Here is a 15,861-nt window from a genome sequence, read left to right on the forward strand (position 1 = left end):
ACATGGTGGCTCACAACCATCTGTAATGAGATCTGATGCCCTCTTCTGGAGTGTCTGAAGACAGCTACAGTGTACTTACATATATTATAAATAAATCTAAAAAAAAATGTCAGAAGCCTTTACATAATCCAATAGCCAGATGTGGTGCAAAGCTGTAACCCCAGCACTGGGGAGGCAGAGGCAACTCTATGAGTTGGAGGACAGCCTGATGAACATATTGAGTTTCAGGACAGCCAGGGCTACACAGTGAAACTCTGAACCTATCTGTCTGTCTGTCTGTCTGTCTACAAATAAACAAGCAAATGATGAAGCCAACAAAGAAGAAGAGACAAGAAAAGCTTGGACTTTTTGTTTAATTGTTCACACATTTTTTAGGATGTCACAATACTATCTAAGTTTATTTAACAAAACAAAATATTTGGGCCAATATTTGATGTTCTCTAATGTTAAAATGTTCCCATAAACACTAAAAACAATTTCCACTGGAAGAAGATAAGAGGAGGAAGGGGAAGAGGCAAACTTTGCACTTAAAAGTCTTTGGCACTATTCGGGTTCGTTCATTGCACATGCATTAACTTAAGGACATAAAAAAGGTTAAAGGAAAAAGATCCATTTTACTGCAATCTATTAAACAATTCTTTAAAGATCTCATAGTGCAGCCTAAGGGCAACTTACCAGATTGAAGATGCCAGTAAAATATTAGTGTGGTTTGTAAGAAACTTCAATGGAGACTCTGCAAGCAGTATACAGGATAAAATTCCTCCACCAAAGCAATGGAGCATGGCACTCAGCCAGCTAGACAGGGGGTTATTCCACGCCGCCGCCACTGCTCCTGAAAGGATGGAGTAAAACACGCTCTGAGACCACTGCATAGGTGCCAGGAAGCACTAAGCACCCAATACACTAGAGAAATAAAGCGTTTGTTTATTTATTTCCCAAAAATTATATTCACAAGTGTGCTCATCATGGACATTTGAATCCGTATTCTCTTTAGTCACGGGTTTTACTGTGTGCAATGTGGGGAGATGGGAGAATGTGGGTGTGGCTGCAGGTATATGCTGGAGGTATGTTGGGAGGGTATTCTCCAATGCAGGCACATGGAGGTCAGCGGAGATGTCAGGATCTTTCCTTGATCATGTCTCCACATTTCTCTTTTGAAACAGGGACTTGCCTGCACCTAAAGCTTGCTGCCTCAGTTAGACTGACAGAGTGGTGAGCCTCCAGGATCTGCTGGGTTCTGGGCATGTGTTACTTTAATTGGCTTTTATTTGTGTTACAGAGATCCAAAGTCAGCTCTCCGTGCTTGTGCAGCGAGTGCTTTATCCACTGAGTCCTCTAACCCCAAAACAACAGAGTTTTCTTCAAAAACTGTGGGGTGTTTTTGAGGTGGGGAAGAAAGTAAGAGCTAGCATGCATATCTACGTGCTTGAGCGATGGTGCAATTGCCTATGCATGCACATAAGGAAGCCAGGGTTTCTTCCTCTACTGCTCTGTCTTTTACATTGTTTTAGCCAGGGCACTATTTAACCTTGGCTGGCCTAGAACTCGCTACATAGACAAGGCTAGTCTCATACTAGAAACTAGAGATCAATCCATCTATCTCGTCCATCCTTCTGAACGCTGGAATGAAAGGTATATATCACTCTGCCTGGCTCTCTACCTTGTTTTTAGAGACAAGGTCACTCACTGGCTGGTGAGCAAGTCCCTTGATCTCCCTGCTTCCATCCTTCCAGCTCCTGTGTTACAGAAGCAAACAGCTCCATGCCCAGCTTTAATAGGGGCTAGGGACATGAACTCAGGTCTCCACATCTACAAAGCAGGCACCTGACCCACTCGGCATCTCACAGTCCCCGAGGTATTGTTTAATGACTGATTCTGACATCCTATTTTTTGGAGGGGGGGGGCTTTCCAGGACAGGGTTTCTCTGTGTAGCCCTGGCTGTCCTGGAACTCACTCTGTAGACCAGGCTGGCCTCGAACTCAGAAATCCACCTGCCTCTGCCTCCCAAGTGCTGGGATTAAAGGCTTGCACCACCACTGACATCCTTAAAATATCATCCAAGTTTCTTTTACCAGTTCCATAGTAATAGATGGCTCATTTAAAATGGGTTCCACTTAGTGTACTGGCTAGTTTTGTGTCAATTTGACACAGCTGGACTTATCACAGAAAAAGGAGCTTCAGTTCAGGAAATGCCTCCATGAGATCCAACTGTAAGGCATTTTCTCAATTAGTGATCAAAGGGGAAAGGCCCCTTGTGGGTGGGACCATCTCTGGGCTGGTAGTCTTGGTTCTATAAGAGAGCAGACTGAGCAAGCCAGGGGAAGCAAGCCAGTAAAGAACATCCCTCCATGGCCTCTTCATCAGCTCCTGTTTTCTTACCTGCTTGAGTTCCAGTCCTGACTTCCTTGGTGATGAACAGCAGTATGGAAGTGTAAGCCAAATAAACCCTTTCCTCCCCAACTTGCTTCTTGGTCATGATGTTTGTGCAGGAATAGAAACGCTGACTAAGACACTTAGTGTTTCCTTTTACCCCAAATCTTACTGTGAGCACTCCAAAACAATGTGTCAATGGAATATATTAATAAGAAAGGTAGGAGACCAGTGAAATGGCTCAGCGGGTAAAGACCTGCTACCAAGCCTGACAAACTAAGTTTGATCCCTAGGACAGACATTGTGGATGAAGAGAGTCAAATCCTCCGAACAACACACAAAGAAAGAAAGAAAGAGAGAGAGAGAGAGAGAGAGAGAGAGAGAGAGAGAGAGAGAGAGGAAGGAAGGAAGGAAGGAAGGAAGGAAGGAAGAAAGAAAGAAAGAAAGAAAGAAAGAAAGAAAGAAAGAAAGAAAGAAAGAAAGAAAGAGGAAAGAAAGAGAGTGTAATTATTTTTTTAAAAGAAAAGTTGGGCCCAGTCAGATGGCTCAGTGGGTAAAGGTTCTTGTACAAGTCTGACAATCTGAGTTCAGCCCCAGAATCCATGTAAAGATGTAAGGAGAGAATCAACTCCGCAAAGCTCTTCTCTGACCTCCATACATCTGCTGTGTGGTACCCTACCACTACCAATAATGAATTCGATTTTTTTGGTGTTTTGTTTTGTTAAGGAAAGATTGATAACCTTAGCTACTTTAGAAAGCATAAGTGGCTACAGTAAGCAAACTAAGCTTTCAACATATCAGGCTGGAAATAAGGAACAAACTCAAATGTCAAAAGTCCTGGGGAGGGAGGATTGATAGCTAAGAGCACATACTGCTTCTAATGGCTAAACTTGGCTGTCAACCTGACTACAGCACGAATCAACTAAAGCCCAAGCGGCCGGGCCTGCCTGTGAGAAATGTTCCTGATTGGACCATCTGAAGTGAAATGATCCATCCTAAGCATGATACTATTGTACCTTCAAATGTGTGTGTGTATGCACACGCGCACGTGTGAATATGTATGTATGTGTGTGTGTATGTGTGTGTATATATGATCTATAAAAGGTAAGAAGGTGGGTAGATTGACAGCTAGTTACTGTATAGATAATCTATCTTAAAGAGCGTACAGTATCTCCTCTTGCAGTGGTGATTGATCACCACGCTGATCAGTCAGCACAATAAGTAAGTGTGTCCTTTCATCTGTTCCTTTTGATCAGTGAGCACTCACTAACCAATGAATAACAGTGTAGTATTCTACACTGAAACACCTAGGGCTAAAAGCAGTATAGACAGCTTAAGCATGTTGAGCACAGAACTTAGGTACCTAGAAACACTCTGGCTCTAGCACCTTCTCCTGTGTTAACACTTAATTGAGAGCTTTCCACCTCTGAAAGATGAGAGCCTCTGTTGCCCAGCTACATGGGGGGATGTGTGTATTAGGGAGAAGGCCCCACCTCACAGCAGCATTGTAAGGATCAACAGCAAAAGAACATTTCAAGTGCTTTATGAGAGAGTCTGAGTCTGGCACATAGTAAGCAATAGGTTATTTTATCATCACACAAGAAAATTAGGAGAAAAGAGCAAAACTGCCCTTTTCCATGTCCCTACTATTCAGTCAGTAACACTTGTGCCCTAGGGAGTGACTTTATCTATTCTTCTAGGCTATTTATAAAGTCATTCTCTATACATTGCTGAGTGCAGTCCTGCGTGCACTCACGCCCTCCTTTCCCCTTCCTCTCCTCCCTCCCCTCCTCTTCCCACCCTTTGTACTGCCTCACATGCCCAGGCATACCCTGCTGGCAAGCAGTAGAGATGAGTTCTCAGAATGGAAACTCTATCTGAATGAGAGTTAAAGAATGGCATGAGGTCATCACCATGAAGATATATTCCTAAAGTAACTGACTACTTCTGATAAGCTTACATTTAGAGTGTTTTTCTAACAAAAAATTAGCATTACCTTTATCCTGCACTCAGCATTTACTGGCTAATAAGAGGATGGAGAATTTTTTTCTCTACCTTCTAAGTGTATGCTAAAAATGAAGTAATTTGGGGCTAGGGAAGTGTGCACAAAGCACTTGCAATAAAACCATATCAAGGAGTTTGCATTCCCAGAACCCATGTAAAAGCCAGGCAGGTGTGCTGGCCACATGTAACCCCAGTGCTGGGGCTGGGGCAGGGGCAGGGGCAGGGGATCTCGGAGGCTTGCTAGCCTAGCTGGAATCGTTTCCATGCAGATTTCCCTTTACCCATCAAAACAATACGAATTAAATGTACTAAGTGCTTGTTCATTTCTCATGAAGCCTAGCAAATAACATTTCTCACAATTCAATGTACTCATTGCATTTAAGATATCATCAGACTCTTGATCTTGCCCACAAGTCATGGCTCAATCTAAGACTTAATCTGAGATTTTAAAGACCTCAGTAAGGAATAGGTACTCTAAAACTGTTCATATGACACAAAAAAAAAAAAAAGTGAAATAGTTCAAAGCATTTAAGCATTAAAATTATGCTACAATTCGTTTCCCTTACCAAGTGTTATCACAATTCACACAAGGAGTTAGGAGTGCCCAGTAGCTCTCTAGCTTCTGGGTAGAGCCTCAATCTCTTAGACATTAAATTGTATCTTTTACAAAATGAAACTATTATATACTTTATAGGATTTAAAATAAGAAAACATGTTTATGCAGAGCACGTGATAGACACTACTGGCTGATGTACTTGCTGAATGGACCAATCTTGGAGCAGAGGTAACACATGGACGAAATGAAAGCCTTGGTGCTGCTCACTCAAGTCTCTATGCCAAGAATCTCATTATTTTATTGAAACGTGGGTCAGTGAACTAGGATGGATCAGACAGAAGACTCAGGAAGAGATGAGCTCTGGGAAGGGGACTGCCTCCCTCATATTTTCAAAATTATGTCAGTAAGAAAAGCGTCTCTAGCTCAGACTACACTATTTAGAGCCACAGGGGTATGTGTGTGTGTGTGTGTGTGAGTGTGTGTGTGTGTGTGTGTGTGTGTGTGTGTGTGAGTGTGTGTGTGTGTATGGGTATTTACATCTGTGTGGATACACATGCACATGGATGTGTGTGTACATGTATATGGAAGCTCATGGATGACATTGGTATCTTCCTTAATTTCCACCATTTTATTTACTGAGGCAGGGTCTCTGTCCGAACCCTGGTTCACCGATTCCAGCTAGGCTAGCAAGCCTCCAAGATCCTCTGCCCCTGCCCCAGCCCCAGCACTCGGGTTACATGTGGCCAGCACACCTGCCTGGCTTTTACATGGGTTCTGGGAATGCAAACTCCTTGATATGCTTTTATTGCATGTGCTTTATGCACACTTGCCTAGGCCCAAATTACTTCGTTTTTAGCATACATTTAGAAGCTAGAGAAAAAAATTCTCCATCCTACCTTAAGATATTTCAAATATGCTATCAACAGGATTATTTTCCCAGAAATTCTTTGCAAAAGCTGTCACACCACAACCTAAATTGAATTTCAAGTACAAGATGGCTGAAATACAAATAATCACAGCCCCCCACTCAGCCCCAGCCTAGGTCACTTCTGATACATCCTTTCTCACTCCACACTAGATAGAGCCTATTCTAGTTTTTTAAATCATACAACAAAGGGTACTTCTGAAGATCAGCTGTCCTCTTATCTATATATTAATTACATGGACTGATACATTTTGAGCATTCCCAGGCTGTAATTTAAGACTTTTGTCCTTTTTCATGCATAGATAAGCAGCCATAAAAACTGCAAGGTATGCGCTGTCACTTTCCACCTGTCTTTAACACCAAGTCTGACAAATTCTTAACAATTAACCTCTCATCTCCCACAAACTAGGTGGCATCCTTTGTTTCTGGATTTAATTATAAAATAGTGGAGAAATTGCTTTGTGGTGTGGAAATGACAAAAATCACAGAGGAAAAAAAAAAAGACATGACAAATGACAGCTTATTGATTGAGACTTGTAAATCCTGAGAACCAAGAACATTAAATAGGGCTGCAAAGAGAAAGCACACAGTGAACCATAAGAAACTGGAGCTAGCAAGACCAAGTTCTATTATTTACTACCCACGTGCCCTAGGAAGGATACTTCATTCCCCTAAACTCCACATCTGTCAAATGAGTGCACCAATACAGAAGTGCATAGCGATTATAAATATCCTGCTGAAATTGTCTTCGTGGAGCTGAATTCAATAACTATTATTATTGTGTAAGAATGACAGTGCTTCTTATGAGATGGTACTAAAAGAGAAGAAAGAGCTAAGTTTATTTAGGGCTATAACTATCTTTTGTTTTTGGAGCCTCAATGTCTAACATAGTTCCTGAAAGAGAATGCTGTTCAGTAACAATGTGATTTAATGAAGCACACATGACTTGAAAGTTAGGAAAATAGTTGTTGAAGACTTCAGACTAAAATAAAGATGCCGTGGATAGAAGAAATAATTGTAGATTAAATTTCAGAAGGCTGGGGGTGTAGCTCAGTTGCTGAAGTGCCTGTTTATCATGCAGGAGGTACTAAGTTCAACTCCAAGCACTTCAAAAGAAACCATGCTGAGTGCTTGTGATGCCAGCACTCGGGAGGTGGAGGGAATATGACATGAATGTCAAGGTTCTCTTCTGGTTCAAGCCTGGGGTACGTGAGACCTTGAGGAGAGAGTCTTAGAGAATAGACAACTGGATGCAAACGAAGACTTAAAGACCTGTGTTTGAGGTGGGGTTTTCCGAGAGGGTGGGGACTGGATGGTTATTTTTGTTGTGTTTTTGAGAAAGGATCTTCATACGCAGCCTCCGTTGGCCTGGAACTTAGGATCACCCCTTGTCAGCGTCCTGAGAACTGAGACTTCAAACTTTCACCATAGCACATGCCACCATGGCCAAATGCTTTTCATGAAGATTTATGAAAATAACAGTGGCACAAGTCCCTAAGCCTCGACCCCTAAGCCAGTGCTTGTCAACCTTCGTAATTAATGCTTGGGACCCTTTAATACAGTTCCTCATGCTGTGCTGACCTCAACCATAAAAGTTTTCCTTGCTACCTTGTAACTGTTATTTTGCTGCTGGTACAAATCTAATGAAAATACTTTTGGAGATGAAGGGCTGTCAAAGTGATTGGGACCCAGAGGTTGAGAAGCGCTGCTCTGAGATGCATTCAGGGCCATCCTGGGTTATGTAAATCTCTTCCTCAAACAAACAAACAAACAAACAAACAAACAAAAACTTTCAAAACAAAAACAAAACAAAAGTCTAAAGGAGAGAATGTCCTAACTACAAAATAAGACAGAATAAAACTGACGCTGTAGCCAAGAGTGGTGGTGTTCACCTTCATTCCCAACACCTGACAGCTCAGCTAGCCAGCCTGGTCTGGAATTCCAAGCCACACAGAGTTACATGGTAAGACCTTGTCTCAAAAAAATTAAACTAAATTAAATTAAAAAAACAAACAAAACCAGCCAGGTGTGGTGGCACACACACCCTAATCCCAGCACTATGGAAGCAGGGGAAGGACGGTCTCTGAGTTCAGGACAGTTAGGGCTACCCAGAGATAGATAGATAGATAGATAGATAGATAGATAGATAGATAGATAGATAAAGATAGATAGACAGACAGACAGATGGACAGACAGATGTTACACTACTAGCTGCAGTCCTAAACTGCAGACAATCGGATGCCAAGAAACTAGAAGTAACTGTAAGACAAATGGAGGTAAAGGTGAAAAAATCCAATTCCCATTAATACAGTGATGCTTTTGTCTTTGATTATGACGCACAAATCACCTAGAAAGAGGAAAGGATGCTACCCTTTCCTTGGGTTTGAGTAACTATGACTATTGGGCTGCAGAGATGGCCTAATAGTTAAGAACCCAAGTTCAATTGTCAGCAGCCAGGCTGGGTGGCTCACAACTCAGACAAGACCAGTTCCAGGGGATCTGCTGTTCCCCTGGGACCTCTGGCTTCCCTTGGCACCTGCACTCATGTACACAAGCCCCTACAGACATACGCTCATATACATTCTTTAAAACGTAATAAAAACAAATCTAAAGAAAAAAGAACCCTCCAATCTCAGAGACTCCAAACTGTTGGGAAAGAATATTCTTATTGCCACACAAAGAAACACAGCAACAATACAAAAGTAATCCAGCAAGACAACGTCTTTTTAGGAGGCAAGCAAGTACACCAAGCAGGAAATCTGCTACATTTTTAATCCTCACAGAGAGTCTAAAACCTCTCCCAATGGCTGGGTAACATCCTCACAGTCTTCCATGTTGGCTGGTTGTAAAAGAACTGAGGCGTCAGAAAGAAGAAATGATGAGCCAGTCTGGGGATGCGGTGGGCCTCCCTTAACAAAAGTGTTATCAGGTAAAAGAGATTAAAGGTTTGCATAAAGAGTTTTACACTGTAGGGAATGGTAAGAGATTTGGGGTTCTTGGCTTAAAAGTCTCACAAGCTGGGGAAGGTTCTGTTGGTCATGGCAGGCTGGCCACCTTTGAGAGAAAAACAGTTTCTCACAAAACCTTTTATTCTCTAACCTACACTGGCATTTCATAAACCCTACACAGATTACACAGGAGAGAATACAAATGGGCGGCGAGCTCCGAGGAGTGACACGTTAGCAGAGATGGGAAAATAAAACAGGGTCTGAAAAACATGTCTGAAAATGGAGAAGAGAAGAAGCAGCTAGCGTCAGAGTTCACTCAGCTCGTGCAGGGTTTGCTGTGCATGTGGCATGAATCCCTGGATGCCCAGTACCACATGAAATCAGTGTGCTGACGGAAACCTGCAATCCCAGAACTCAACCAGGAAAGAGGAGGCAGAAGAACTAGAAACGCGAGGCCATCCTCAGCCACACAGCAAGCTCAAAGCTGGCCTGGAGTGCATAAGACCCTGTCTCAAAAGAAGTGAGCAAGGCACTGGAGCAAGCATCTCACTGTCTTTTCTCCATGAGCAGCCCTAGACCCTGCAAAAACTGGTTTGCTTGCGTGCTTGTTTTCTGTGCTAAGGGCTGAACCCAGACATTAGTGCATGCTAGCCAAGTACGCCACTTCTAAGCTATGTCCCCAGCCCCGGGTCTCAGTTCTTATTTTATTTTTATTTTAATCACCAGCTGGAGAACCTTCCTGCTAGTGTCTCTGACTCTTCTAAATGATCCAGAACCAATAGTATTTTAGTATCTGCCATAATCCAGTGGACTATTCTGGAAACAGCTCACCAGCTGTTGCTAAATAAAATGCCAATATAAACTCTCCTTTCCCACCCACTTACTGTGAGAAGCATGAAGACGTCTTTGTGTCTCTCAAGAACATTTCAAGATCACCAAGTCTTGAACACCTCTGTTCACAGGCACAGCTAATGGCTGCCCCTGAGCCATCTCTGAGCAAGTTGATGGAGATCTGCCTGCACTGCGGGCTGCACACAGCTGTCACTGAGTGTTGAATGGAACTTAGCATGTGTCAGCCACACCAGCAGGAGCCTGTCATAGCTTCCTCTGGTGGGGGATGGTCAAGCTAGAAAGAACAATGGTAACAGAACTAAAACCACCCACATTCCCTCCATCACAAGAGCAATAGTGTTCTTTCCTGCATTTGCTGCCAATGTATAGATGCAGAACTCATTTTTTTATGAATGTATTTATTTTTATTGGATATTTTCTTCATTTACATTCAAATGCTATCCCAAAAGTCCCCTATACCCTCCCCCACCCCGCCCTGCTCCCCTACCCACTCACTCCCACTTCTTGGCCCTGGCTTTCCCCTGTACTGGGGCATATAAAGTTTGCAAGACTAAGAGTTCTCTCTTCCCAATGATGGCCGACTAGGCCATCTTCTGCTACATATGCAGCTAGAGACACGAGCTCTGGGGGTACTGATTAGTTCATATTGTTGTTCCACCTATAGGGTTGCAGACCCCTTCAGCTCTTGGGTACTTTCTCTAGCTCCAAATGTCCCTGAACTGAGGAATGAATACAGAAAATGTAGTACATTTACACAATGGAGTACTACTCAGCTATTAAAAACAATGAATTTATGAAATTCTTGGGCAAATGGATGTATCTGGAGGATATCATCCTGAGTGAGGTAACCCAATCACAAAAGAAGTCACTTGATATGCACTCACTGATAAGTGGATATTAGCCCAGAAATCTAGAATACCGAAGATACAACTTCCAAAACACAAGAAAATCAAGAAGGAAGACCATCTCGTGGATACTTTATTCCTCCCTAGAATAGGGAATAAAATATCCATGGAAGGAGTTGCAGAGACAAAGTTTAGAGCTAAGATGAAAGGATGGACCATCCAGAGACTGCCCCACCATCCCATAATCAGCCACCAAATGCAGACACTATTGCATATGTCAGCAAGATTTTGCTGAAAGGAACCTGCTATTAGCTGTCTCCTGTGAGGCTTTGCCAGTGCCTGGCAAATACAGAAATGGATGCTCACAATCATCTATAGGAGGGAACACAGGGCAGAGTTCATTTTTATAGCACATACTTAAGGTAGATTTGTATGGTTTGTGTGTTGTCGTATTGTGTGGTGTGCACACACTCGAGCATATTCCAATGTACTCTAATGATGTGTCATTTTAAAACTGCCTGAATTATTTTAATGGCTGGAGAAATACTATCTTGAAAGAAGACAATGGCTACCCAATAATCCTCGAATGTTAGTCAGATGAGCTATTTTCAGTTTGCTGGGAGGACAAGGGTGTTGAGACATTGCCTCTTGTTGCCCAGGATGACCTTGAACTCATGTATAGCTCAGGCTAGCCTTGGGTTCCTAGGGCCCTATAGTAGTGAGGGAGGGAGGGAGGGAAAGACTGTGCTACCTGCACATGCATGCATTGTTGCTTTGCTATACTACGGGTTCCAGAGCTCTGAAAAACTCAACATTGGGAGAATTGAAAAGACCACCAGATTCAATTAAGATTATAATTAGCCAAATTTATTAAAATTGTTAGCAGGGCTGCAGTCTTTAAATCAGAGGCATGCTGCCCAGAAGCAGGTGAAGGAAGGGCTTTGAAAGGCAAAATCCACAAATACTTCCTATCTGTGGAATTTACAGGTATGTGAGCAACTGCCTTACTCCCCATGCACATAGCAATAAGCAAGTTTACAGAAGCCAGAGCAAGCAGTTAATCATTTCACAACAGTTACACAATCCTTGGGAAGGGACAAGAAGTCAGGGTTGGTGGGAACTTATCTTTCAGGAATGTAGGCCAGTGACAAATGGCTAACATGGGTGCCAAGCACCAAGTAGAGCTTTCCTTGGCCATCACAAAGCACTGTCTATTGGTCAAGCATGGATATATACTAAGCGATGATCTAATTAAACTTTGGATGAGACACACTCATGCTAGGGCTTCTGTTCTAAATTAAGGGAAAGAAATGCTGACCACACAGGCAAAGGACAAAAGCTAACCATTGTATCTACAGACAGAGTCAGGACAAATATATTTTAACCAAAAGGAAAACAGAAAACATACATGAAAATCTATTTAAAAAAAAAAAATATATATATATATGGCATAAGACAGATGCACAAAATTCAAAGAGACACTTAAGAATAAACAACTAGGTGGGGTAGGGAGATGTCTCCACTGGTAAAGTGCTGGCCACGTGAGCATGAGGACCTGAGTCTGATCCTAGGCCCACAGGAAAGCTGGGAGTAGCAATGCATCCCTAAGCCACCATTTGGTGAGCACAAAGAGGCAGATGTCTGCAACCCACAGGCCAGCTAGCCCGACAGCCAGTACGCTCCAGATTCACTGAGAAAACACATCTCAGCTAGGAGGACCAGGATCCAGGAAGCTATCCAACACTGACTTTTGTCTCCTCGTGCATCGGCACCTACAAGCACGCATGTACACATCTCCTTAAACACATACATACACCAGACACACAGACAGTAAGTCTGAACTACTCAAAGACCTAGACACAAAGTGCACATGTGCTCTGACAGACTTGAAAAATCTAAGTCCTCAGAAAAGTGCACATTACCAAGCAACCTACAGTTAATGAGAAAAGAAGGAAACATCTACCCAGCAGAACATGTTTTCTTCATGAATATGAAGAAAACAAGTTTAGATCAAGAATCAGCGAATCAAATCACTACACTGAAATAATACATAAAGCAAGTCAACTTTGTTCCAAGAATGAAAGAATGAGTCATAATTCTTCAATTCGGTCATTGCATTCATGTAATCTACGTTATATTTCCACAGGAAGAGCAATATGTATAATTATCTATCTCAATATACGTCTTCTATTTTGGTTTTTGTAACAGGTTCTTGCTATGTAGCCCAGGCTTGTCTTGAACTTTCTCCTCCTGCCTTTGCTTCCCAAGTATTCGAATTATACACATTACTCACCAATCCTGGATCAATAGATTCTGATCTAAAAAAAAAAAAAAAAAAAAAAGAAAGAAAGAAAGAAAGAAAGAAAGAAAGAAAGAAAGAGAGAGAAAAAAGAAACAACAACTTGATAAAATTTGTCACCTATTTGGGTGGTAAATAAGGAGGGACAGCCTAGAAAGTTAACAAATGCAATAGAGCTTTCTTACAAGACACCTCCAGAAAGCCTACGGGAAACATCACACTTCATTAAACTTTAGACGCATCCTCACTAAATTCAGAAGTCAAGCAAAACTACAGTCAGTGTTCTTACTGGTCACTCTGCATCAGCACAGTTTCACATGAGGCTAGAAAAGGAAATGTGCTTCTTGGCTACAAGCAATACGACAAACTTAAGCCAAAAAGAATTTACTGGAAGAATTTCAGCAACTCCCCAAAGAAATTCGAAGCTAAAGATAGCAAGTAAATGCTAAGGACCTGCAAATACAGAAGAGTGATCTCTGTAACAGTACAAGACCAATTATTCAGTTCAATTAGCCACTCTGCCAAGATCACTGAGTTCCAAGCGTTCTTTGTAGTAATTCATCACTGAGATGCAAAGGCTTGCAAAGAAACACCCACCTACCACTAAACTGTTACAGAAAAGTTTGTGTGTTTGTGTGTGTGTGTGTGTGCTCGAATTCATGGAAACCAGAGGAAATCATCAGGTGTCCAACTCTATCATGGTCTATCTTATTCTTCCCAAACAGAATCTCCAGCTGACACTAAGGTAGGATAGCAGTCAGCAAGACCCAGCAAGCCTGCCTCTCTCAAACCCTATAGAGCCCAAGTTACAAGCATGTAGCTACTCTCAGCTTCTGACATAGGTCCTGGGGGTTTGATCTCAAGTCCTCAGACTTGTGCATTCAGCTGTCTTACCCACTAAGCCATCTATTCTCCAGCCCCAAGAGCTTCCTTTTGTAACCATACACTTAGCTCGGTCTTTCAGAGCAGAAATCTACAAAACAAAAAAGACATGCACATAAGGAGATGGAGATATGGGTCAATGGTTAAGAGCACTTACTACTCTTATGGACAACCTGGTTCTGTTTCTAGCACCCTCAATGGATGGCTCAGAAACACTTCTAACTATAGCATAACTTCAGCTCCAAGGAAAGCTGACCCAGTGGCCTCTGCAGGTACCTGAACTGGTATGCACACACACACACACACACACACACACACACACTCAAAAATAATAAAAATAAATATATTTGTAAAACAGCATAAATCAGTATTTCTATAATCTTTGGTATGGGACCAAACTTCCTGAAACAATATATAAATCCTGAAAGTCATAAAGGAGATCTGTCTATTAAAAACAGATCTGTCTGTAAAAACAAGGAAATAGACATAACCATAAACTTTTTTTAAAGATTTATTTATTACCATACATAAGTACGCTGTAGCTGTCTTCAGACACACCAGAAGAGGGCATCAGATCTCATTACAGATGGTTGTGAGACACCATGTGGGTGCTGGGATTTGAACTGAGGACCTCCAGAAGAACAGTCTGTGCTCTTAACCGCTTAGCCATCTCTCCAGCCCTAACCATAAACTTTTAAAAATTTCTGCACTAAAAGCTAAAATTTAATGAGAGGGGGGAAAAAAAGCTTCAGCACTTACAATGAAAGGTCCAGGATGCATGAAGAGAATCCATAAAATGAGACAACAATCTACATCTTGATAAACAGGCAAAAGAGACTCGGCATTCACAGGAATTAAATACAAATGACCCATAAACCAAGGAAGCATGCACATTAATAACCATGAAAAATGCAAATGAAAATGGCTCTCTATGAAAATGGCAAGATGATGAGGACTGAAAATAATTACTACTCTTAAAGTTACTAGGTCCTCTAACACACTCCCTGGATGCTGGCGCAGGCATTCTCCTGTGAATGCTATCATTTCCTAGTACTGGGAGAAAAACATGTTTCCCTCCTTGGTAATTAGCATTCAATTATCCAAGTGATTCTCAAATTTTAGACCCATACTGACCCCTAAAATTTAAAGAGGGCATGAATGGGATGCCAGAATTTAGGGGAAGAGACTACAGAGGGGTAAAGGGCTTTGGAGTATAAAATACTTTATATTTTTATCATATAACTTTGTGATAAAAAATAGTGAATATGTTTATGTAAATCATACCTTTAAAAAATATTTTTAAAATTTCTTGGCCTGGGGCTCTACTCATTGGGAGGGTACTTCAGTAGCTTCTATCTCCAGTAACAACAAGGAAGGGCCTAGAGTTCATGTTTATATTTAGCATTTAGAAATGGTAACAGTTTTTAAAGCAATTACATATGGATTTTAAAATAATGCATTAAATGTAAATAATGTGTTCTTTACTAAAATAACTATTCTCAAAATCAAAAAAGTATTTCGTGAGAAAATGCACATTGCTGTCTAATTAGCCAAATCTCCTTAATGTCTAGCCTCAAACTGAAATGCTTGAACTCATCAGCTGTTTCATTATCTCTTACAACACTATTAAGTCACATGGCCATTGGGAAACTTCGCTGTACACTCATAAAGGCAAGAACAGATAAATAACCTCTGAAGACGGTATGAAAATAATGTACTTTACAGTGTGTGACAGGGAAGAACATGGAAAGTGAGCCACACTTTGAAAATGTCTGATTTAGTCAATACAAGATACTATAGGATTCTGGATATGGAGCTGTAACTAACGAAACTGTAGTTCTCTTTAATCAGAGAAACAGTATCCCACGCAGATGACCTGTTCCTCCACGAGTTAGACACAGAAAACTCTCAAAAACGTATGAGGCAAGGATTTAAAGAATTAGTGGTCCAGAAAAGGTAAGACAACCCTTAAACTTTCACCCTTCACCTCCGGGACAAGGAAGGCAGAGAAATGCCTGAACTCAAAGACAGACTCAGAAAAATAATGGGAAAATGGGGAACTTTAAGAGGAAACCCACTACATTCAATGTCAAAGACAGGAGAACAAACACAGCTTTTTGGTCACATGGTTCACAGAACTCAACGTTGTGAAAATCCCATCCCATCCCACATGTTTCACA

At 41.6% G+C, this 15,861-nt stretch overlaps 1 protein-coding gene across 1 annotated transcript in view; it reads right to left on the bottom strand.

Moving 5' to 3' along the window:
- The window catches only part of Tmem38b (transmembrane protein 38B), a 34,797-nt gene that overhangs the window by 18,458 nt on the left and 478 nt on the right, over window positions 1-15,861 (bottom strand). The window contains exon 2 of the mRNA XM_021159989.3: window positions 676-832. Within this exon, the coding sequence (XP_021015648.1) occupies window positions 676-832 (157 nt within the window). The remainder of the gene's footprint in view (window positions 1-675; window positions 833-15,861) is intronic.

The sequence above is a fragment of the Mus caroli genome, unplaced genomic scaffold (assembly GCF_978045245.1).
Source record: "Mus caroli unplaced genomic scaffold, Mus_caroli_1 scaffold_6, whole genome shotgun sequence".
NCBI classification, from domain to species: Eukaryota; Metazoa; Chordata; class Mammalia; order Rodentia; family Muridae; genus Mus; species Mus caroli.